The sequence below is a fragment of the Mustela erminea genome, chromosome 3 (genome assembly GCF_009829155.1).
Source record: "Mustela erminea isolate mMusErm1 chromosome 3, mMusErm1.Pri, whole genome shotgun sequence".
In the NCBI taxonomy this organism is placed as follows: Eukaryota; Metazoa; Chordata; class Mammalia; order Carnivora; family Mustelidae; genus Mustela; species Mustela erminea.
In genome coordinates, this window is record NC_045616.1 from 40,272,748 (window position 1) to 40,299,315 (window position 26,568).

Sequence of the window (26,568 nt, forward strand, 5' to 3'; positions counted from 1 at the left end):
CTCTTCTCAGTGATTTTTCTCTTAGCACTTGCTAGCTGCACAATATTTTGTTGAAGACCTGGATTGTTTTTAGTAACACGATGTCTAATCCATTGGAAGGAAGAGCCTTTCATTTCTCCTGTAAAGTCAATCGGCCTATATATATGGCCCGAATAACTTACATATCTGTCTAAGAAAGCTGATAAGAAGGTGAATTTTTACCATAAAAATATACAAGTTTCATATTCTATTACTGTTCTCCAATATTCTTTTTTTTTTCCAGTAAACTTTTTTTTTTTAAAGATTTTATTTATTTATTTGACAGGAAGAGAGAGATCACAAGTAGGCAGAGAGGCAGGCAGAGAGAGAAGGCGAGGCAGGCTCCCTGCTGAGCAGAGAGCCCGATATGGGGCTGGATCCCAGGACCTTGAGATCATGACCTGAGCCGAAGGCAGAGGCTTAACCCACTGAGCCACCCAGGCGCCCCTCCAGTAAACTTTTTATACCTGAGAAAGTAAAACATACCCTGGGTCCCATCCCCCTCTTTAGGGAAGAAAATAATAAAGCTTTCTACTCTTGGTTAAGGATAGTTTCTAGGGCAAAAACGTCTATGTGTAAAACACTTAAGAGCATTCCTTGGGGGTATTTCATGATCTTTGCTGGTTTCTCTAAATGTAGTAGAAGTGTCTTTTTCATGTCTCTCATTTCTCCTGGTCCCTTAACAATTTTCAGGTTGTTTATAGTGAGATCATCCAGTTCAAAAAACATTACAATAACGTTATAACATTAGATAAGCCTGGAGAAATTGGGGGATTTCTCCACTATTTCTCCACTATTGCCTCACTGCACATTTCTCTTTCCTTGCTTCCTAAGAAAAAGTCTTAAATCTAGCATCTTTGACTTCCTTGAGAATTACTCTGGCACTCCCTGTTTGTGTTAGCAATGATCAGAATCTAGTCGTACGAGCTTCCTTCCCTCCCCACCCCCACTCCTCTTTCCCACGTGGAAGCAGAGAAGGAAACAGCCTTGGAAGTTCTCTCTGGGCAACTGTCAGCCTTTCAGGGACGTTTGCTTTCTGCCTAAGGAGAAACGTTCCCCTCTGGAGGCTTGGGCTGCAGGCAGCTCTGGGGGCCACCAGTTCCCAGACGTCCAGGCCGGCTGGCCTTTCAGTAGAGCTGGTAGAGCAGGAAACCCCTGCAAGCAACAGGGCACACCTCCTCTGGCCCAGTGCCGCCCTCTGTGAACCAAGGCCTCAGCCTCCGCAGGCCATCAAGCCGCCATGCCAGACGCCCTGGCGGAAGTGGAGCCGAAGGCTGCCCAGCCTCAGGTTGCTGAAAATCCTTTGGAGACGGAACAGGCAAAGCGCAAGAAAAAACCCAAGCTTATGAAGACGGTTCCCAGTAGCCTGATCAAGTTCAGCACTTTTCAAAAAAAAGAAAAAGGTCAGGCTGGGGCCACATCCCCCATTACGAAGAAGCCAAAAGAAAATCTGGAGGGTCCCTGCGGCTTGGGCTGTATAGTTATTTCCAGATGTCAGCGTTTCAACACGCTCCATTGCTTCGTGGTTTTCTACTGCCTCCTGATCACGTCTCAAGGTGACCTTGAGTGGGGTGGCGGGCATTCTGGGGAGGGCAGCCCCGGGGCACCTTGGGACAGGCGTGAAAGGGGTAACCCCCTGTGGTGACTCAGCTTGAAGCAGCTGTAGTCTCTCCGGTTCTCAAGGTCTGTCTGGAATCACAGCAGGTTAATCGGGCCATTACCTTGGGTGTGTACCCCGTCATAGCTTTACCTCGGAAGAAGGTACGTGAGTGCCAGTCCACTGCACACAGTGTAGGTGATAGGGGCCTGGCCTCCAAATAGGAAGGGACTGTAGAGTCATTTAACGTTGTTGGGTCAGGGATCCTGGGAAGTAAAGGGTTGAATTAACTGGGGAGGTTAAAATAAAATTGAATATGGTGTTTGTGAGCACCAGTTTGTTTTCTGCTTCTGCTTACCATTTTGAGACCAGCTGGCCAAACTGCTTGCTGCCTGGATTTGGTATCCTCACATGTGAACTGAGGAGGTGAAGTGGGACCTCAAACAACCTATACCAGAGAACTCAGACTGGAAAGTGTTTTATCTTTTCCCCCACAGTTAAACAAAGCATGTGAATTTGAATGCCCTTAGAGGGGGTGTCTGTTCTTTATTTGGCCTCAGCCCTCACCACTCCCTTTATGCTCAAGATTCTTTACTATCCTGTTAACACTGATGGCATTGACGTTTCCTGGACATGATCTTTTTGCCCTAAAATGTTATTTCTAAATAAGTACAATAAAAAGGCTGTGTGTGATAAGAACCACATGAAAGGGACACATAAATAGCGATAATTTTATCTTGATTTTATTAAAGAAGTTTCTTGGGGAAGAGGTGTTTGAATTATGCCCTGATAAATAGGGTACAGTTGTGATAATGGAATGTAGTTAAGGAGTATTGTATAAGGAAATGAATGTATGAATGAGTGAATGTTTGGATGAATAAACACTCAGGTATGGGAAAGCCTTGTTCCAGAATGGTGAGTGATGAGTTTAGCTTGGATGATGGTTTCACTTAAGCATCCAAAGGCAATTATATTTGTTTTATTCATTGTGTCTCCTCAAGACCTAATTATAGTGACTAAAACAGAAAAGACACTCATTAAGTATGTATTGAATGCATAAATGAATTAAAAAAAATGGAAAAGACAATTTTATGAAGGTCTTTAAGTGACAGACTAGAGATTTTGAGAGGACACTGAAAGTTGTTCACTTCCTCCTAATGTGCTGGGTGATGAGTAAGGTGCTTTACAGGTATTCTCTTACTGATATAATCTCCTTACTAGGTTCATAATGGGGAGCCATTGAAAGTTTTTGCAAAAGTAGTTCGCAGTGAAGTTTTTTAGCTCCACTACTTTTTAATTGACTTCTTATAGATCATTAGCTCAGTTTGGGTATAACATTGGGTCTTCAGTTTATAAAAATGATTTATCCATGTGTATTTACCAGTTGATCTATTTATTATTTGTTGTTACCTTTTAAACAATTTTGAAATAATTTCAAACATAGGAAAAGGGTGCAAAGTTGATACAAAGAAGTCCTGCGGCCCCTCACGCACATTCTCTAGTTGTTTACATTTCACCACATTTATTCCTTCCCCTTTTCTTGAACATACGGACTTTTTCAGACATGGTGTCTATTATAGCTAAAGACTCCAGTGTGCATTCTCCCCAAATGAGGACACTCTTCTTCCTAACCACTATACGCCTTTCTCAGTCAGGAATATCAGTGCCACACTATCATCAAATTTGGAATTGGTGGCCCCACTCGGATATTGCCAACTGCCTCAATACTGTCTCCTTTTCCTTTCTGGTCCGAAATTCTATCCAGGATCACACAATGGATTTAGTTGTCATATTTTAGACTTCTTTAATCTGCAGCAGTTCCCTCACTTTGTCCCTGTTTCTTATGTCCCTGCAAGTCTTAAGGTCTTTCATTCTGTAGGTTGAAATTTCAACCTGGGTATATCTGATGTGTCTTTATGACCAGATTCAGGTCATGCCTGCCTGATTGGATCCAGGCTACTATGAAACTGATATCAGGCCTAGTCCCAGAAGATATATCCATAAAAGGTGGGATTTTAGTGGGAGATGGGTAATCATTTTCGGCATGTAGTGGCATCATAATGCATCAAGCTATCGCTTATGTTTGATTGGGATGAAGTACCAGCTGAAGTACAGATCTTAAAAGCCCAAGTGGCTCTACGCTTTACCTGATAGTAGCAATAATGATTATAAGGATTCTGGTGCTGGATGGAATCTTCTGAGTGCCCTTAAGCACTTACGAAGAGAAAATGTCCAATTCAGTCCTCTTAACTCTCAGCTCTCAAGCCCTGTCTGAGAATTCTGGAGCTTCCATTGCAGCCCTAAAAGAAGTTCTCATTTCTTTTAGCCATAGATGTTATATATTGGGGAATCGAACACAAAATTTAAGTGTATGGACTGATGAGTTGTAATGGCAGTTGAGTGCACAGTCAAGTTTGTCCTCTTTTGTTACATATCCAATAAGAGTTGTTGATTTTTTAGTCTGTTAAGTTTGTTACTTGTTAGGACCAAATGGTGATTACCAAGCTTCTTACATGTAGAACTGGAATGGTATGTACGTGTGTGTGAGGGCACGTATTTTCATTTTTCTGGATTTTATACCCAGGATTGGAATTGCCCAGTCCTAGTAACTTTATGATTCACTTTTTAAATATTCTGTAGGCTTATCATATATGTGTTTTATGGGTTTGAGGAAGTTGTCTTCTATTCCTAGTTCATTGAGTATTTTTACTAAAAGTGTGTTGGGTTTTGTTAAATGCTTTCTCTCTCTCTCTCTCTCTCTCTCTGTGTGTGTGTGTGTGTGTGTGTGTGTGTGTGTGCGTGTTTTGCCCATTATTATATTACTGTAATGAATTACATTGATTCACTTTCATATTTTGGTAGAAGTCCCATGGCTTTCACATTTAAATTTGGTGAAGCATTCAAAATAATCATAAATAGAAAAAAAATTTATTTGAAGAGTTTTGTCTTATAAGGTATTTGTCAAAAATTCTCTGAATGGAGTATTTTGGCTGAAATATTTCAATGGAAAACAGAGCTTCATACATTATTTAGTAGTGATTTCCTTGAGCTTGCTAGACATTTATGCACCTGTAGAGAGTGTTTTCTATTAAAATGGAGGGTCATTTGAAATGGAGAGTCATTTGAAGTCATTTATTAACTATTATGTTGGAGGTACCTATGACCTCTTTCAGGCTCAATGATTCAATAGGAGAATGTGGGACTCAGAGAAAGATGTTATTATTTATGGTTATGATGTATTATAATAAAAGGATACAGATTAAAATCAGTAAAGAGAAAAGGTATATGGGACAAAATCCAGAAGAAACCAGGTCCAAGCTTCCATGTATCTTTTCCCAGAGGATTTGCATGGACATGCTTAATTTTCCCCCCAACAATGTGTTGTAATACATGCAAACAGTTGCCAACTTATGTGAGCGTTGGTGTTTTTGGTGGGGGGGGGCATAAATTATCTGATCAAACAGATGTTTACCTTAGATGACCTTGTTTAATATAAGCTGTTGAATCAGACTTGTTCTGTGTGGTCCAAGGTCTCAGGCAGAATATTCCAAAGGCTCAGAGTCACTTTCCAAGAGCCAATGAATGGCCAGTCTTGAAGACAGGCATTTTTTGAGCAACCAAGACCTGTTGAGTTATCCCTTTACTGCAAAACTATACAAAGCAACTTGGATGAATTGCAGCTATTTTCAGGGGAACAGTCGGGAAAAAAGATCATATTAAAATGTATTCTCCAGAGAAAAATATGAATAACATCTTATTAGAGGTAAGTATGGCTAAGAAATTAAAGTATGTGGAGTGCATATCAAGAATTATATTCTTTTATTTTTCCAAAGTTATGATATCTAATATAAAGGTGTTTGAAAAGTTTTTTTCTTAATTTTTTATTTTTTATTAACATATAATGTATTATTAGCCCCAGGGGTACAGGTCTGTGAATTGCCAGGTTTACACACTTCACAGCACTCACCATATCACATACCCTCCCCAATGTCCATAACTCAACCACCCTCTCCTTTCCCCCCTCCCCCCAGCAACACTTAGTTTATTTAGTGAGATTAAGAGTCTCTTATTGTTTCTCTCTCTCCCAATCCCATCTTGATTCATTTTTTCCTTCTCTATCCCCTAAACCCCCCACTTTGCCTCTCAACTTCCTTATATCAGGGAGATCATATGATAATTGTCTTTCTCTCATTGGCTTATTTCACTCAGCATAATATCCTCTAGTTCCATCCACGTCATTGCAAATGGCAAGGTACCATTTCTTTTGATGGCTGCATAGTATTCTATTGTATTTATATACCACTTCTTATTTATCCATTCATCTGTTGATGGACATCTAGGTTCTTTCCATAGTTTGGCTATTGTAGACATTGCTGCTATAAACATTCGGGTGCATGTGCTCCTTCGGATCACTACATTTGTATCTTTAGGGTAAATACCCAGTAGTGCGATTGCTGGGTTGTAGGGCAACTCTATTTTTAACTTTTTGAAGAACCTCCATGCTGTTTTCCAGAGTGGTTGCACCAGCTTGCATTCCCACCAACAGTGTAGGAGCGTTCCCCTTTCTCTGCATCCTTGCTAACATCTGTCATTTCTTGACTTGTCAATTTAGCCATTCTGACTGGTGTGAGGTGATATCTCATTGTGGTTTTGATTTGTATTTCCCTGATACTGAGTGATATGGAGCACTTTTTCATGTATCTGTTGACCATATGGATGTCTTCTTTACAGAAATGTCCGTACATGTCCTCTGCCCATTTATTGATTGGATTATTTGTTCTTTGGGTGTTGTTTGGTAAGTTCTTTATAGATTTTGGATGCTATCCCTTTATCTGATATGTTGTTTGCAAATATCTTCTCCCATTCTGTCAGTTGTCTTTTGGTTTTGTTAACTGTTTCTTTTGCTGTGCAAAAGCTTTTGATCTTGATGAAGTCCTAATAGTTCATTTTTGCCCTTGCTTCCCTTGCCTTTGGTGATGTTTCTAGGAAGCAGTTGCTGCGGCTGAAGTCAAAGAGGTTGCTGCCTGTGTTTGTCTCAAGAATTTTGATGTATTCCTTTCTCACATTGAGGTCCTTCATCCATTTTGAGTCTATTTTCATGTGTGGCATAAGGAAATGGTCCAGTTTCATTCTTCTGCATGTGGCTGTCCAATTTTCCCAACACCATTTATTAAGAGACTGTCTTTTTTCCATTGGACATTCTTTCCTGCTTTGTCAAAGATTAGTTGACCATAGAGTTGAGGGTCTATTTCTGGGCTTTCTATTCTGTTCCACTGATCTATATGTCTGTTTTTGTGCCAGTACCATGCTGTCTTGATGATGACAGCTTTGTAATAGAGCTTGAGGTCTGGAATTGTGATGCCACCAACTTTGGCTTTCTTTTTCAATATTCCTCTGGCTATTTGAGGTCTTTTCTGGTTCCATATAAATTTTAGGATTATTTGTTCCATTTCTTTGAAAAAAATGGATGGGATTTTGATAGGGATTGCATTAAACATGTAGATTGCTTTAGGTAGCATAGACATTTTCACAATATTTGTTCTTCCAATCCATAAGCATGGAACATTTTTCCATTTCTTTGTGTCCTCCTCAATATCTTTCATGAGTATTTTATAGTTTTCTGAGTACAGATTCTTTGTCTCTTTGGTTACGTTTTATTCCTGGGAATCTTATGGTTCTGGGTGCAATTGTAAATGGGATTGACTCCTTAATTTTTCTTTCTTCTGTCTTGTTGTTGGTGAAGAGAAATGCAACTGATTTCTGTGCATTGACTTTATATTCCTGTACAAGTTCTAGCAGTTTTGGACTGGAGCCTTTTGGGTTTTCCACATATACTATCGTATCATCTGCAAAGAGTGAAGTTTTACTTCTTCTTTGCTGATTTGGATGCCTTTAATTTCTTTTTATTGTCTGATTGCTGAAGCTAGGACTACTAGTAGTATGTTGAATAGCAGTGGTGATAATGGGCATCCCTACCATATTCCTGACCTTAGCAGAAAAGCTCTCAGTTTTTCTCCATTGAGAATGATATTCGCTGTGGGTTTTTCATAGATGGCTTTGATGATATTGAGGTATGTACCCTCTTTCTCTGCACTTTGAAGAGCTTTGATCAAGAAAGGATGCTGTACTTTGTCAAATGCTTTTTCAGCATCTGTTGAGAGTATCCTATGGTTCTTGTTCTTTCTTTTATTAATATAATGCATCACATTGATTGATTTGCGGATGTTGAACCAACCTTGCAGCCTGAAGGAATCCCACTTGGTCATGGTGAATAATCCTTTTTTTTTTTTAAATTAACATGTAATGTATTATTAGCCCCAGGGGGTAAATAATCCTCTTAATGTACTGTTGGTTCCTATTGGCTAGTATTTTGGTGAGAATTTTCGCATCTTTGTTCATTAAGGATATTGGTCTGTAATTCTCTTTTTTGATGGAGTCTTTGGTTTTGGGATGAAGGTAATGTTGGTCTCATAAAATGAGTTTGGAAGTTTTCCTTTCATTTCTATTTTTTGGAACAGTTTCAGGAGAATAGGAATTAATTCTTCTTTAAATGTTTGGTAGAATTCTCCTGGGAAGCCATCTGGCCCTGGGCTTTTGTTTGTTTGGAGATTTTTGATGACTGTTTCAATCTCATTACTGGTTTTGGGTCTGTTCAGGTTTTCTATTTCTTCCTGGTTCAGTTGTGGTAGTTTATATGTGTCTAGGAATGCATCCATCTCTTCCAGATTGTCAAATTTGTTGGCGTAGAGTTGCTCATAGTATGTTCTTATAATTGTTTGTATTTCTTTGGTGTTGGTTGTGATCTCTCCTCTTTCATTCACGATTTTATTTATTTGGGTCCTTTTTCCTTTCTTTTTGATAAGTCTGGCCAGGGGTTTGTCAATCTTATTAATTCTTTCAGAGAACCAGCTCCTAGTTTCATTGATTTGTTCTATTGTTTTTTTGGTTTCTATTTCATTGGCTTCTGCTCTGATCTTTATGATTTCTCTTCTTCTGGGTTTGGCTTTCTTTGTTTGTTATTCTTTCTCCAGCTCCTTTAGGTGTAGTGTTAGGTAGTGTATTTGAGACCTTTTTTGTTTCTTGAGAAAGGCTTGTATCACTATATATTTTCCTCTCAGGACTGCCTTTGCTGTGTCCCATAGATTTTGAACCGTTGTGTTTTCATTATCATTTGTTTCCATGAATTTTTTCAATTCTTCTTTAATTTCCTGGTTGACCCATTCATTCTTTAGTAGGATGCTCTTTAGCCTGCATGTATTTGAGTTCTTTCCAAATTTCCTCTTGTGATTGAGTTCTAGCTTCAGAGCATTGTGGTCTGAAAATATTCAGGGAATGATCCCAGTCTTTTGGTACCAGTTGAGACCTGATTTGTGACCCAGGATGTGATCTATTCTGGAGAATGTTCCATGCGTACTAGAGAAGAATGTGTATTCTGTTACTTTGGGACGGAATGTTCTAAATATTTCTGTGATGTCCATCTGGTCCAGTGTGTCATTTAAGGCCTTTATTTCCTTGTTGATCTTTTACTTGGATGATCTGTCCCTTTCAGTGAGGGGGGTGTTAAAGTCCCCTACTATTATTGTCAACGTGTTTCTTTGATTTTTTAATTAACTGGTTTATGTAGTTGGCTGTTCCCATGTTTGGGGCATAGATATTTAAATTTGTTAGATCTTCTTGTTGGACGACCCTTTGAGTATGATATAGTGTCCTTCCTCATCTCTCATTATAGTCTTTGGCTTTAAATATGATTGATCTGATAGAAGGATTGCTACCTCATCTTTCTTTTGCTGTCCATTAGCATGGTAAATTGTTTTCCACCCCCTCACTTTAAATCTGGAGGTGTCTTTGGGTCTAAAAGGAGTTTCTTGTAGACAGCATATTGGTGGGTTTTGTTTTTTTTATCCATTATGATATTTGTGTCTTTTTATTGGGGGCATTTAGCCCATTTACATTCAGGGTAACTATTAAGAGATATGAATTTAATGCCATTGTATTGCCTGTAAGGTGACCGTTACTGTATATTGTCTCTGTTCCTTTCTGGTCTACTACTTTTAGGCTCTCTCTTTGCTTAGAGGACCCCTTTCAATATTTTTTTTTAGAGCTGGTTTGGTGTTTACTATTCTTTTAGTTTTTGTTTGTCCTGGAAGCTTTTTATCTCTCCTTCTATTTTCAATCATAGCCTAGCTGGATATAGTATTCTTGGCTGCATGTTTTTCTCATTTAGTGCTCTGAGTATGTCATGCCAGTTCTTTCTGGCCTGCCAGGTCTCTGTGGATAAGTCTGCTGCTAATATAATATTTTTACCATTGTATATTACAGACTTCTTGTCCCGGGCTGCATTCAGGATTTTCTCTTTGTCACTAAGACTTGTAAGTTTTACTATTAGATGATGGGGTGTGGACCTATTCTTATAGATTTTGAGGGGGGTTCTCTGTGCCTCCTGGATTTTGATGCTTGTTCCCTTTGCCATATTAGGGAAATTCTCTACAATAGTTTGCTCCAATATACCTTCTGTCCCCCTCTCTCTTTCTTTTTCTTCTGGAATCCCAATTATTCTAATATTGTTTCATCTTATGGTATCACTTATCTCTCAAATTCTCCCCTCATGGTCCAGTAGTTCTTTGTCTCTCTTTTGCTCAGCTTCTTTATATTCTGTTATTTGGTCTTTTATATCTCTAATTCTCTCTTCTGCCTCATTTATCCTAGCAGTAATAACCTCCATTTTTTATTGCACCTCATTAGTAGCTTTTTTGATTTCACCTTGTTTAGATTTTAGTTCTTTCATTTCTCCAGAAAGGGCTTTTATTTCTCCAGACAGGGTTTCTCAATATCTTCCATGACTTTTTCGAGCCCGGCTAGCATCTTGAGAATCATCATTCTGAACTCTAGATCTGACATATTACCAACATCCATATTGATTAGGTCCCTAGCCTTCAGCACAGCCTCTTGGTTTTGTTTGTTTGTTTGTTTGTTTGTTTTTGTTTGTGGTGAGTTTTCCCACCTTGTCATTTTATCTAGTTAAGAATATATGAATGAGAGAATAAAATACTAAAAGGAGGGCAAAGACCCCAGAAAAATGTGCATTAACCAAATCATAAGAGACCCCAAGTCATGGGGAGAAGAATGGGGATAAAAAGAAGTTAAGAAAAAAAAAGGAAAGAAGAAAAAATATATATTAGACTGGTGAATAGAACAGAACCACCCACTTGATTTGGGGGGTATTTTGGTCTTTTTGAAGAAAATACCTCCCAAAATTTTTAAGAAAGAAAACACACACACACACACACACACACACACACACAAACAAATAATGGTAAACACGATGAAGGGATGGAATATGACTATAAAGATTTAAATTTTTTAAAAAATTCTAAAAATGAGTTGATAAGATAAGTCGATTGGGAAAGAAAGAAAAAGAAAGTGGAGAGAAATTCTGCTCAGGTTGAAGACTAGAACAAACCCTGTGCTAGATTTAGGGTATATTTTGATCTATTAGAATAAGTTGTATCCCAAAAATTTTTAGAGGTAAAAACCCTATGTGTACACAAAATATAAAGTTAGATAAAATGAAGGACAAAATATGACTATAATAATGAACATTCGAAAATATTTTTTTTAAAGAAAGGTATTGTTAAGATAAACCAGTTCAAAAAAACGTTAAAGGAGGAAAAACTAAAAGTTAAAAAAATTAGAATAAGAAAAAAATAAAATTAAAACATTTAATTAACTTTGCAAGACTAAAGAATCATGGGGAGAAAGCCATGAATTCCATACTGTGATTTCTCCTCCTCTGGAATTCCGCTGTTCTCCTTGATCAGTGAGCTTGTCCTTGGCTGGATTTCTTGCTGATCTTCTGGGGGAGGGCCTGTTGTAGTGGTTCTCAAGTGTCTTTGCCCAGGTGGAATTGCTCCGCCTTTGCCAGGAGGCGGGCTAAGTATTCTGCTTGGGTTTGCTATCGGGAGATTTTATTCCCTAAACACTTTCCAGAGAGTTCTGGAGGATGGGAATGAAAATGGCGGCCTCCCAATCTCTGGCCTGGAGGAGCTAAGAGCTCAGGACCCCACTTCTCAGTGCGCCCTCAGAGAAAAGCTCTCAGTCACTCCCACCTCCTTGGTCTCTGGTTGCAATCTGAGCTCACCCGGCCTGTGACCGAGCGTCTCTATCTCTGGCACACAACCTTGCCTGGAGTCTCCAAACCCAGCAGATCCCTCCCACTCTTCCAGGGGGTTCTCCTTGGATGTGCCACTTGTGGGGTCCCTGCTCAAAGAGCAGTCATCTGACCATGCCACAGATCACAGTTTAAGGTAATCCCGAGCTGAGAGCTCACTCCTTGTCTCTGTCTCTGTGGCTGGCTTCCTGCTCTAATACTTGTGAGCTCTACGATACTCAGACACCCCTGATCCTTCTGTGACCCCACAAGCGATGTCTGGAGTGATGTCCCTCAGTGGAGCAGACTTTTAAAAGTTCTGATTTTGTGTTCCATTGCTCTGCCGTTTGCTGGGAGCCGGCCCCTCCCCTGTGGTCTATCTTCCCATTGCTTCGGATTCACTTCTCCAAAGTGTTTGATTTTCTGTTTCTGGAATTGCTGCTTTTGTTCTCTTCGATCTTCTTTTGGATTTGTAGGTGTTCAGAATGGTTTGATAACTATCTAGCTGATCTCTTGCTACCTGATGTCATCGCAGCCTTCTTCTCTGCCTTCTTGACTCTTCCCCCTGAAAAGTTTTTGAATAAACTTTTAGTTTCACCAATGTAATAAAACTAATTTGCCTATAAATGACAAAAATCTTAGGATTTTTTTTTTTTTTATTACTAATCCATTACCAGGCATTGAACCAGGAAACAAACAAACCGTCAAAGATGGAATCTGAAGCTGGTTATCTGACCTGATTGGGCTTGAAAACAATGAAAACAGCAATATTGTGCCAATATTTGTGGAAAATGATGTAGTGGGCATTTATGTCCTGTAGTGTTGTTGTTTAAAATGTTGCCCAAAATCAAGTTCTCACTGAAGGCAAGACTTGGGGAGATGAATGGCTTCTCTGGCTGACTCCTATGGTAGAACTTTTGACTGAGATTCTGGGGTTGATCAACGGCTTCTGACTGCTCTGGAAAGTTTACAGAAAGGAAATAAGAAGTTTAAGTCACGATTAAGGAAATTTGTGAGCTTCTCTGATGGTTCTATGAGAATCTCATCATTTTTAGTCACACTCTGCATATTTTGAACAGTTCCAACTCAGAATTACAACGTTTTAAATTCAATGCACAGATTCACCAGATCGCTTTTGTTATAGTTGAGATATTGATTGGAGAAGAGTGGACCCTTAAGAATTGGGATGAAGGCATTTGGCTGGAATTCAGTGAATCTGAGGACCATAATTCCCAAAATCCTAAACCTCCTTTCCTAGTAGGAGCAACTATACCTTTTATGTCTGAAGAAAAATCATTTCCTTTTTTATAGACACTGAACTTGCCTCATCCAAGTTAAGAGAGTGCTGATTGCCCCATGATCTATCCCACTACCCCTTCTTGCTGCCAGACTCATAACTACAGTTAGATCCCAGCCTTCCCAGAATGACTGACATGAAGTCTATCCTGGAAGATACTACACACCACAAGTTTGCCTGCCACTTCAGTGATGTCTCTAGGGAACAATTGGTTTAGAGTGTGAGGGCTACCTCTTCTAAAATGAAGGAGAAGTTTCATCACTTGTTCCATTCCAATTAAGAAACATAATCTTTAGTGAACCTGTGTGTGTATGTGTGTGTGTGTGTGTGTGTGTGTGTGTGTTTTAAAGGTAGAAGTATGTTATGTAGCACTATAGCTCCCCTCAGGGGAGGCCCTAAAAAAATAGAGGAAAAAGGAAATCTTTCCAGTGCGCAGACCATTGAGCAGTACATCTGATGATCCACACTGCCTAGATACCATGCTGACATTGCCTAATGGTCTGACCATTTGGTGACTTGGAGAGTTGGGTAAGTGGCATGTCTCTTTGAATGAGCACAGTTATCCATTGTGGATCTTCACCAAAAGAAATCCATTGCAGAGGAAGCTTTCAATAATGGGACAGGTAACTGTCCTCTGAAAATTCCCCAGTCATTGTAAGTCTTGTCCAATGGGTTCATATTTATAGTGACAGTTACATCAAGAATAGAGGTTATGCGAGGGCTGAGTGCATGGAATACATACACACATACACACATCTGTACCAGTGCTGATGTGGTTATTGTCCTTATCGAATGCCTTATACACCATTGTGATCATCTTATTTCTTATCACAATGTTTTAAATGAAGGAACTCATTTTATAGGAGAAGAAGTAGAGCTGGAAGTTCATGTTCATGGAATTCACTAAGGTGAGAGATAAGCTTTGAGGTAGCAACCTACATATGTTATGGTGATCAAGAAGTAGAAGAGAGAGTGAATAATGGAGGAGGGAAGTTATCAACTGTGTTCGCATAGCCATTTAGAGAAATAGAAACTGCAGCAACTATGCATTTTTTCTCGTTTGTTTTATGTGTACACACACACAAATGTGTATACATTTGTATACACATTTGTGTGTGTGTGTGTATTCCATTTTTTCCCTCTTTTCCCCTTATTATTTGATGAGAGTATTATGGGAGATAATGTTACAAATTCATCTCTAGGTTACAAAATATCCCTGAGAAGGGGAATTAATACCCCAGCCCCAGAGATGGACATAGTAACTGAGAGGACATTTCTTGCCTTGACCATTATCCTCCTTGGCCACATCTAAAATGAGAGTTGAAGAAAACTCTTCTCTTTGATGCAACCAAGTTTTTAGATCTTGTCTTCTGCTGGTCTTGGTCTGTTAAACTGGTGTTGCTCCAATTTGACTTACAGTTTCTTTCTCAGTACTGTTCCCTCACAAATTTAGTTAGGTCTATGATGTGTTTGAGAAGTTATTTATTTATACCTTTCATGCCTTTTTATACCATTTATACCTTTGCAATTTACTTTTTGTATTAAAAAAGTTCATTTAGGTTTATGATTGACCTAGAAGATGGAGTAATTTTACCTTGTGGTAGATATGATGACTGGTTGATTTCATGTCTGCTTTTTTTTCTTTTTCTTTTTTTTTATTTGAAAGAGTAAGAATATCTTTGTAAGAATGATAAATGTACAATGTTAGGCATTAGCATGATGACGTTGCTATTAATTGGTATGCTAGTTTAAATAGAAGAAGAAGGGTGAAAATGAATCCTGAGTGTCTAAAATGTGAACACTGCGAGCTACTTGTCTGTTGGCCATAGACTTCATTATGCGTGGTCTGGACTCACTGCTTTTTCCAAGGGGCATAGGAGACTGTAAACTGCATTTCCCAGCCCTTCTTTCTTGCTGGCTTCCACTTAGGTGTTGCCAATGAGAGGCTGTGACAGTAGATTTGGAAAAGGGGCAAAGGAAAGCCTCTTTTTTGTTTTCTCCTCCCTGTGATGACGTCTTTGGCAATAGCAGCAATACTGGGTGAATAGGAACTCCTGGATTTATGCTCAGGCATTGCTGCATCTCCATCAGCAGCAACAGTTGGCGCTTCAACAGCCAATGCTTATGGCCCTGGCTCCACAAATGCAAGAAGAGCAGAAGTAGTGGAAGGCTGTGAGTTGGCTCTCAGAACATTAGCAGTAGTGTAGGTTCTGGCCTTCTGGAAAAGAGGTAGCTATTGCAGTTCCAACAGCAGTAGCAGTCCATGTTCCAGCAACTTCTGCTTCATAGGTATTCATGAGCTTTGATTGGTAACTGTTTTCTGTTTTCACTCCAATAAATGTATGACTTTTGTATCCAACCTCTGTATGAATTTCTTGAAGTTTCAAATATTTAGTGCAATATATTTCAAATATTGAGGACAATTGTTTTTTTCCTAGTTGGATACTAGGGGATAGAAATGCACCTCTATGATAAAATTTACTTAATGTTTAGGAACATGACAAACAATTCTCCATATTGTTCAAGGATGTACACATTCTGGCTTTTAAAAGAGTCAGAAATTACGACCTTCAAATATAGGTTATGGGTTATGGAGAGAGAGAAGAATGCATTTTGGGGGTGGTACATGCTTGGCTTCAAATATTGGATGTTTTATTTCCTGTTCTGAGTGGTAGATAAGTATTCATTAGATTGTCATTTATTTATTTTTTAAAAAGATTTTATTTATGTATTTGAGAGCAAGAGAGAGCAAGAGCGAGAGAGCGTGAGCAGGGGTAGATGCAGAGGAAGAGGGAGAAGCCAACTCCTCGCTGAGCAAGGAGCCTGACACAGGGCTCGATACCAGGACCCTGGGACCATGACCTGAGCCAAAGGCAGATGCTTAACTGACTGAGCCACCCAGGTGCCCCTGTTATTTATTCATTTTTATAACTGAATCATAATACATTCAAATAAAGATCAGTACTAAGTAAGATGACTGAAAACGATAAGTATTCTCCAGTAAATCAGTACAAAATAGGTAAAATTCAATTAGCAAATATTTCACAAAGGTTAAGGCCTGTTAGTATTTTTTTTTAAAAGATTTTATTTATTTATTTGACAGACAGAGAGCACAAGTAGGCGGAGAGGCAGGCAGAGAGAGAGGAGGAAGCAGGGCTCCCTGCCGGGCAGAGAGCCCAATGTGGGGCTCAATCCCACAACCCTGGGATCATGATCTGAGCTGAAGGCAGAGGCTTTAACCCACTCTGCCACCCAGGTGTCCCAGTATTTTAGAAAACAAATCATGTATTTATGGATCTTAAACAGTCAGAATAATGTAAAGTAAACTTAAATCAGTGTAAATTGTTTTGATTTGTAATGATTATATTTTGATTTGATTATATTTTGTCTCTTAAAATGAATGCTACTGCTTTCTTTTTTTTCTTGTTACATTTTAGGTATTGTGTTTGGTCTCAAAGAATTGAGCATGGAGACTTTTCTAAAGGACAGTTATCTGAATGATGTGGAGAATTTATTGTTGCCTTTGACTTATGATATTTCATCTTCCCTGGTAGCAGTGTTTATAGCATACTACGGAGGGAAAGGACACATACCAAGATGGGTTACATTTGCCTCCTTTTTAGTGGGATGTGGATCACTTTTATTTGCTTACCCATACTTTACTGAGGGAGATTTTAAAGCAAATGTAGATATTGAAGGTAAGATTATAAAAGGTGTCAAATTATTATTTAAATATTGGCTTTAGGAACTTAAAATAGGTTATAATACTTGTTTGTACATCCATCCGTCTGTATCTATGTATATTACCAAGTTTATTAAGCTAATTTATTGCAGCTCCCAACAAATATATATATGCCATTCTCTTTTCTTCTCATGATCAAATATCCTTTCATGTAAGAGATAGGCATAGGAAAAAGAAGGAGTTTTGGGGATAATTATTTTATGAAATTGTTTTTCTTTTGTTAGTTTTTATATGTATTATAAATCTCTTGAGAACTTTGGTAATTCCTTATGTCTTCCACAATATGCTTTCCTTAATCCTGCATTTTGACCTCAATACACATACACAAGAACACAGATGGATACATAAATAAACGCACAGAAAAAGAAAGATCAGACTCCTACCATTTCAAAATGGGAGCTGCCCTTTGGCCTAGGACTTGGAATCTAAAAATATTAGTGCCTTCTTCACTTTATTCATTTTTAAAAAGATTTATTCTGGGTGCCTGGGTGGCTCAGCCAGTTAAACGCCTGCCTTCAGCTCAGGTCATGATTCCAGAGTTCTGGGATCTCATCAAGCTCCTTGCTGGGCGGGGAGCCTGCTTCTCCCTCTCCCTCTGCCTGCCGCTACCCCTGCTTATGCTCGCTCTCCCTCTGTGTCAAATAAATAAATAAAATCTTAAAAAAAAGATTTATTCCACAATCTTTTTGCTATTGCCAGTAGTTAAAGGCTATTTTGAAGTTTCATAGCCCTATTCCTGGCACTGTTGTGTTGAGTACTTTCTTGCTGTGTATAGGTCAGCAATGTTAAAATGGATTTACCCATTTTGGCAACTTTAAAATGGACTTGAGTGAGACATGTTGGAAAAAGCCAGAAGGATGTTTTCATGTGTGTATGTATATGTATATACATGCTTATGATATTTAAAAGTATGCTTATGATGTGTGCACACAATTAAAATAAATAGTTCATATTAAGTGCAATTTATACAACATATTTATATACTGTAGAATTCACATATTAAACAATATGTTGGTATACATTTTCGACATATGAACTATATAATATTCATATATATTTATAATATTTTATTCTTTTTGTAGAAAGCATTTATTTTCAGATATTGGACAGTAGGAACCTCAGGACCATGATCCCTAGGAGAAGGGAAACAAACAAATTGAATTTTATAGGAGAAGAAAAGTGTAGCAGACTATGGACATATTTGATTATCAGGAGGCTGAATGACCTCCTTGAATTTAATAATTATGAATTCAAAGTGAGATTTGCATGGTTGTGTGTTTTCCCCCAGCCATATTCAGCTTTACAAGTATAAAAGCAGAGTAGGGAGAAGAATTTAATTTGATGAGGGTTGCAATTTTACCAAGAGATTGCTTGATAAGAGAGCATGGGATTTAAAAGTGCTAAAATGACATTGGGAGTAGATAAAGGACATAAGAGGATATTGGTATGGCGAAAAGGAGCAGTATCAAAATCCTAGTGGGTTTTAAGGATTATTGAATTGGGTTACAAGAAGTGAGCTGGAAAGATAGGGATATTTTGAATGTGAAATGCTTGAAATTGCAACTGAGAAAGGTTTGTGGTTATTCTTTTTGAAAGTTTAAAATTAATTAAGTGGGTGGAGAAAAATTCAAGGGACTAAGAGATTGGGGTATTTAAAACATCACATTGATACCAACGTCACCACAAGTTAATATATCTTTTAAAACTGAATTATCAGTATTTTGAATCACAATTCTAAAGACCTCCTCCCACTTGATATGAAGTCAACTAGCATTTGGTATGGATACTGAACCAGATGAAAATTTCCATTAGTGTACTATATTGTGATCTGCATTCTAGTCAGTTTTCTACAAAAATATTTTCAGAGCCTTTGTTAAATACCAATCAAAATAGACACAATCAGAATGATCTAATGACTTTGCCTGTATCTACCAATCTAATAACAGATGAAATTCCAGGAAATCTTACTATCGTTTTACAACCATATGAATAAAAAAAAGTGTGAGAAATAGATGGCCACCTAAAGGAATTTAAAATCTAGTGGTTTACCATATAATGACTAACTTTAATGGAAATAATTTTTTATTGTATGATGCTTTCTCTTTATGAGAAGTTAATGGGTCTAAAAAGGGAAATTATTTGTTTGCTCGTTTATTTATTTATTTATTATAAAAGATTTTATTTATTTGAGAGCGAGTTAGAGAGAGAGAGAGCATGAGTAGGGGAGAGGGAGAAGTGGACTCCCCTCTTAGCAGGGAGCCTGATGTGGGACTTGGTTTCAGGAACCTGGCTGGGATCATGACATGAGCCGAAGGCAGACACTTAACTGACTGAAGCACCCAGGTGCCCTAAAAAGGGAAATTATTTAAATAGAGTGCCACAAAGTTAATGTGAAGATTGCTGAAGAAGTGGATATAGAACTAAACTCAGAAGATAATCTGAAGATACAAATAATCTAGAACATCAGAAACACTTTTTTCTGCGTGTCAAAAGTTAGGGATACCAGTTACTAAATTTAAGAGGAACATATGTATGTTGTGTATGTGTGTATATGTATAGATACCTATGCACACATAATTGTATATATACATGTTATCCCATGCATATACATTTATATTTGGTTTATAATTATTTTTTCTCTTTTAAAAATTAACATATAGTGTATTATTTGTTTCGGAGGTACAGGTCTGTGATTCCTTAGCCTTACACAATTCACAGCACTCACCTAGCACATACCCTCCCCAATGTACCTATCTTTTCCAGTATTCCCACAAAATTCCTTTTATAATTGTGTTTTTTATGAGAATATAATGACTGATTTTAGAACTGCTACATTCAGTGTAAATGAAATGTTAACTTAAAAAAAAAGGTATACTGGTGGAAATAACTTTGTAAAAGGTGAAATATTTCATGAGAGATACTGCATATTTGTTGTATGTTTAATTTTTGACTCATTTAACAAAAATAATTGTCTTTTCAGAAGATATTTGCCAAGAAATGAAGAGTGTCCAGGCTTGCAGGAAAACTGTACCATCATTCCATGTGAAATATTTAGTTTCCTTCATCCTGGGGCAGACTGTGCAGGGAGTAGCAGCAATGATTCTTTATATCCTTGGAATAGTCTTTATTGACAACAGTGTTGCCATACACTCAACTGGTATTTATATAGGCAAGTTTTTTTTTTCCCCCTCTCTAATATGGTTGACCCATTTTGAATTTTTATTGAGCTTTTACATCTTGGTGTACATATCTAAACTGATATGTAAGTGCTAATTATTGGCCCTTATAATAACATTATAACAAATGTTATAATATAATGTTAGATTTATAAGTCTTGTGTTTGACTTCAAAATCACATTGGGTTGCCTAATTCTGAGGAATTGCTTGAGATTTTGAATTGTAGACAGGTCATCTGAAAGTCATCAAAAAGATAAAGAGAAATAGGAAAAGCACATACTTTCTTAAGTAACAAACACTATATTCTTTCTATGTACTGTGTCTAATATATAATACATAGAACATTGGTATATATATGTCATATCAAACTATATAGATTACATTTCATTTCTCTGGAAAAAGTCTCAAGTTATTAGATTGAATTGTCTGAATAATTGTATGTCTAAACTTTGGGGACATAGGTGAGAGTTGCTGCCATCATGTTCGTAAGGGGATAGAAATACTGTTTCACATTTCCTCAGTACTTGATTCAGTGTGGTGTTGAAATCATCATCATCGTTTTATTTTTTTTTATTTATTTTTTTAAAGATTTTATTTATTTATTTGACAGACAGAGATCACAAGTAGGCAGAAAGGCAGACAGAGAGAGGGAGGAGGAAGCAGGCTCCCCGCTGAGCAGAGAGCCTGATGCGAGGCTCGATCCCAGGACCCTGAGATCATGACCTGAGCCGAAGGCAGAGGCTTAACCCACTGAGCCACCCAGGCGCCCCTCATCATCGTTTTATTAAGCTCTTTAATGCTTTAACTCAGTTCACCTTTTGGGGGGCTCAGATATTGTGAAGTTAATGAAAATACAATCTTGTTCATTAAATCAAGGAGGGAAGTTATATGCCTTTTAATCGACTACAATGTAGTACATTCTATTTCTAGTCTTTTGTGTCATGGTATCCCACAATAAGTAACCCAGGGGTATATCTCACAATAACCGGTATTTCTTTATGTTGCAATAGCTCTCTCTGGTCTTGGTAGATCATCTATCTGTACAGAGTTATCATATTTTTAAAAAATTTTTAAATTAAAGTATTGGAAAGGTGACTTTAGAGAACATAGCATTTTGCACCAAAATAATTATTTTTTCCATGAGAAGTAAGGAAGGTTATGTCAATAAATTTAAATAGATGATATTCATATTTATGTTTGATTTTAGAAAAAAATGCAGTGAGTTATTAGTGTTGGCTGAGGATGACAACAAATCTGTTTGTTTTACTTTTGGTTCTACTGATTAGTAATTAAAATGCACATCTACACACTGCAAACCGTTGCCACCTCTTGCCACCATGGCAGCTATGGTGAAGTATACAAAGTTGCCACAAAGTGTAATCAGCTATATTGGATTTATATTTATATTAAATAGAAATATATTTATATTATATTAAATATGTAGATTTTAAATAAGATACAGTGAATTATATAATTATCTAAGTTTCTTTAATATAGATACTAGAATATATGAATATATGTATATATATATGATTAATTTTATATGTCTGTTTTGCTAGATTTGTTTGGTCAGAGATCATTCTAGATGTTTCTGCTATATTTTTTAGATGTGAGTAACACGGTCAGTAGACTGAATAAAACAGTTTACTCTCCATTATTAATCCATTATTATGTGGGTGAATCTTATCAGTTGAAGTCTTTCAGAGCAAAAATGTAGGTTTCCCCAAAAAGAAGCAATTCTTTCTCTAGACTGCTAGATAAAAACTCTGCCTGAGTTTTTCCAGCTTTCTGATCTGCTCTGTGGGTTTTAAGCTTAAGTATGGACTCAATACTGTAATATTACCTCTAACCTGGATTACCAGCCTACTGGCCTGCCCTACAAATTTGGACTTGGCAGGCCTTGTAATTGTATAAGGCAATGCCTTAAAAATCTCTTTCAGTATCCTATGGGTTTTGTTTCTCAGGAGGATCTTGACTAATAAAGTAGGACATGAGGATTTCAGAAGTGATCTATTTCAGTGATATAATTTTTATCATGACAAAGCTGGCTTCTGTGGTTGTTTGATGTTCAGTATTAATTTTATAGGTATAATGGAAGCTTCCTTTGTATTTGGATATTCTCTGAGTTATGGGATAGCAGCACCCCTTTTGAAGGGCACTAAGAACAGAACTTCTGCAATTAGGTAAGCCATTTTATGTCCTTGTTTGTTGTTTACATTGTTTTCAATATTTTGGGTAGATACTGTAACCTATAAACCTATTACACTTAATTTGTAATAACCATATTTTTAGGAAAAACATGTAAATGTGACTGATATGGATATATATGTACATATAAATCTAGAATATGCACTTTTATCTTTACTGTTTGATATGTAATTTTAAAAACACTATTTACAATGACAATCTTATTACTATTCTACATAGTTTTTTGAAAAATTGTGGAGAAACCACATAACATAAAATTTACCAACTTAACCATTTGTAAGTGTATGATACAGTTGTGTTAACCATGTGTACTTTGTTGTGTAACAGACCACTAGAACTTTTTATCTTGCAAAGCTAAAACTCTATATCCATCACAAATGACTTCTATTTACCCACTTCTCCCCAGACCCTGAAAACCACCATTCTACTTTCTACAATTTTGACTACTTTTTATAACTCATGTAAGTGGGATCATGTAGTATTTGTCTTTTTCGTGACTGGCTTATTTTACTTAGCATAATGTCCTCAAGGTTAATCCATGTTATAGCATATGCCAGTATTTTCTTCCTTTTAAAGGCTAAATAATATTCCATTGCATGTATATGCTATAGTTCTTTATCTTTTAAGCTTTTATTATTTATTTATTTTAATTTATTTTATTTTTTCCCCACCCTATCCCTCCCCCCACTCCCCCAGAAACCCTCAGTTTTGTTTCCTGAGAGTAAGAGTCTCTTATGGTTTGTCTCCCTCCCTGATCCCATTTTGTTTCATTTTTTTCCCTTCCCTTCCCTCTACAACCCCCTGCTCTGCTTCTCAAATTCCTTATATCAGAGAGATCATATGATAATTGTCTTTCTCTGATTGACTTATTTCAGTCAGCATAATACCCTCTAGTTCCATCCATGTTGTAGCAAATGGCAAGATTTCTTTTTTGATGACTGCATAGTATTCCATTGTGTGTATATATACCACATCTTCTTTATTCATTCATCTGTTGATGGACATCTAGGCTCTTTCCATAGTTTGGCTATTGTGGACATTGCTGCTATAAACATTTGGGTGCACGTGCCCCTTCAGATCACTGCATTTGTATCTTTAGAGTAAATACCTATCAGTGCGATTGCTGGGTCATAAGATAGCTCTATTTTCAACTTTTTGAGGAACCTCCATGCTGTTTTCCAGAGTGGCTGCTCCAGCTTGCCTTCCCACCAACAGTGTAGGAGGGTCCCCCTTTCTCCGCATCCTCACCAACATCTGTCATTTCCTGACTTGTTAATTTTATATGCCATACTTCTTTATCCATGTATCTGTCTATGGACATTTAGCTTATTATGTCCACTCCTTGATTACTATGAATAATGCTTCAGTTAACATGGATAACATGGATAAGCAAATATCTCTTTGAAATTCTATTTTCAGTTCTTTTGTATATATACTCAGAAGTGGGATTAGTAAATCATATGGTAATTCTATTTTTAATATTTTTGAGGAACTTTCATCTTATTTTCCATGGAGGCTCTACCATTTACATTGCCACTAGTATTATATAAGGGTTCCAATTTTTCAATGTCCTAGTTAGCACTTACTATTTTCTTTCTTCTTCTGCCTCCTCCTCCACCTTTTCTTTCTTCTTTTTTCTTCTCTTTATCCTTCTTCTAATAGTCATCCTGACAGTTATGAGGTGATAACTCATTGAAGTTTTGATTTTCTTTTCCCTAATGATTAGTGATATTGAGCACCTTTTCATTTACTTGTTGCCTATTTGTCTATTTTTTTGGAGAAATGTCTAAACATTTAATGTGTAACATGTACATATGGTGCTTCTTCTAACAATACCATTCAAAGACTCATAGATGCCATATTCATCACTGTGGTTTCTCTCATCATACGACCTCTTACAAGGGACCATCTGAGAAGACAAGAAAAGTGTGACAGTATGACAACTACAGATTTCACTGGTCTTACTCTGTAATCCATTGTCCAGAAATAGCTGACTTGATAGAATGGTGTCATGGCTTGGTACCTTCAACAGTTTTTTGGTGGAATCTTTAAGTTTTCTATATTTAGGATCATGTCATCTTCAGAGACAGTTTTACTCATTCCTTTCTGATTTGAATGCCTTTATTTGTTTTTCTTGACCAGTTGATTGGGTTAGTATATCCAGTGCTGTGTTGACTGAAAGTAGGCATCCTTGTCTTGCTCCTGATCTTACTTTGTCATATATGGTCTTTATTATGTTGATGTATGTTTTCTTAAGTTCAATTTGTTGAGAGTTTTTATTATGAATGAATGATGAATTTTTTCAATGATTCTCTATATCAATTAACATGATCCTATGATTTTTATCTTTCATTTTGTTCATGTGGTGTATCACATTGATTGATATGCAGTTATTGAACCATCCTTGCATGCCTGTTATAAATCCCACTTGATCATGGTGTATGATTCTTTTAATGTATTGTTAAATTTGGTTTCCTAAGATTTTGTTGAGCATTTTTGAATCTGTGTGCATAAAGGATATTGGCTTGTAATTTTCTTTTCTTGTAGTGTCTTTGTCTGGTTTTAGTTATACATATGAATGTAACATCCAATTTTAATTTTTTTTTAATTTAATATGACAAATGGGTAATGTTTCTCTTTCCCCCCTCAAAGGGATAGATATCTCATTGTACAGATAACATTTATGGATCATACCTTTTTTTTAAATTTTAATTTTTATTTATTTATTTTTTTACATAAAACAGACTTCAATATTTATGACATAAAGGGTACTAACTTAATACATTAAGAATCTTCTAGAGATCAATAAGGGAAAAAAACTCCTGCAAACACTTGTAAAGATTAGCAGGAAGTTCACAAAGGAAGGAATACATATTCCCAATAAACATAAAAATATATAGAAATTGGTTCCATTTCACTACTAATTTGCAAAAAGAATAACAGTAATATATACATATATATTATTATATTAGATATTATATTACATTATATTATATGTAGTTAGCAAAGATTCTGAATATTTAGTGCTAGCTAATTTGTGGTAAAAAGACACAACACTTGAAGAATATAATTAGAATAATTTTTTTCCTTTTTAATTCCTTTTAATTTAAATTCAATTATTTGTTTCTGAAGTAAAGTTCAAGGATTCATCAGTCTTATATAATACCCAGTGCTCATTACATTATGTGCCCTTCTTCACCCAGTAACCCCATCCCCTAACCTCTCCCAGCAACCTTCAGTTTGTTTCCTATGATTATGAGTCTCTTATGTTTTGTTTTCCTCTCTGATTTCATCTTATTTTATTTTTCCCTCCCTTCCCCTATTTGTTTTGTTTCTTAAGTCCCACGTATGAGTGAGATCATATAATAATTGTGTTTCTCTGATTGACTCATTTCACTTAGCCAGATACCCTCTAGTCATAGCCAAATACCATCCACATCATTGCAAATGGCAAGATGTCATTTTTTGATGACTGAGTAGTATTCCATTGTGTGTGTCTGTATATATGTATGTACATGTGCATGTATGTATGTATGTTTGTGTGTGTGTGTATACACACATAGATGTATGTGTGTATATATATATAAAAACAATATTTGTTCTGGCAGTCCATAAACTTGGAATGTTCTTCCATTTCTTTGTGTTCTTCCGTTTTTTCATGAGTGTTCTATAGTTTTCTGAGTACAGATCATTTGCCTCTTTGGTTAGGCTTATTCCTGGGTATCTTAGGGATTTTGGTGCAATTGTGTGTGGGATCGACTCCTTAACTTCTCTTCTGTCTCATTGTTAGCGTATAAAAATGCAACTGATTTCTGTGTATTGATTTTATATCCTGCTACTTTGCTGAATTCCTGTATGAGTTCTAGAAATTTTTTGGTGGAGTCTTTTGGTTTTTCCACATAGAGTATCATGTCATCTGTGAAGACCGAGAGTTTGACTTCTTTGCTAATTTGGATGGATGCCTTTTATTTCTTTTTGTTGTCTGACTGCTGAAGCTATGACTTCTAGTACTGTGTTGAACAACAGTGGTGAGAGTGAACATCCCTGCCATGTTCCTGACCTTAGGGGAAAAGCTCTCAGTTTTCTCCCATTGAGAATGATATTCTCTATAGGCTTTTTACATATGGCTTTTATGATATTGAGGTATGTACCCTCTATCCCTACACTTTAAAGAGTTTTAACTAAGAAAGGATGCTATACACTGTCAAATGCCTTTTCTGCATCTATTGAGAGGATCATAGGGTTATTATCCTTTCTTTTATTAATGTATTGTATTACACTGGTTGATTTACAGATGTTGAACCACCTTTGCAGCCCAGGAATAAATCTCACTTGGTTGTGGTGAATAAGCCTTTTAATGTACTGTTGGATCCTGTTGACTT

The 26,568-nt window shown here is 36.9% G+C and overlaps 1 protein-coding gene across 5 annotated transcripts in view; it reads left to right on the forward strand.

Moving 5' to 3' along the window:
- The first annotated feature begins 1,003 nt into the window (after positions 1 to 1,003).
- Positions 1,004 to 26,568, forward strand: part of SLCO6A1 (solute carrier organic anion transporter family member 6A1) — a 96,275-nt gene continuing 70,710 nt past the window's right edge. For 4 of the 5 annotated variants that reach the window (XM_032335656.1, XM_032335658.1, XM_032335660.1 and 1 more), the window contains exons 1-4: positions 1,004 to 1,574; positions 16,497 to 16,757; positions 19,782 to 19,970; positions 22,065 to 22,161. In XM_032335656.1, the coding sequence (XP_032191547.1) occupies positions 1,259 to 1,574; positions 16,497 to 16,757; positions 19,782 to 19,970; positions 22,065 to 22,161 (863 nt within the window). In that variant the 5' untranslated portion in view covers positions 1,004 to 1,258. The remainder of the gene's footprint in view (positions 1,575 to 16,496; positions 16,758 to 19,781; positions 19,971 to 22,064; positions 22,162 to 26,568) is intronic. The other variant, XM_032335657.1, reaches the window with a different exon arrangement.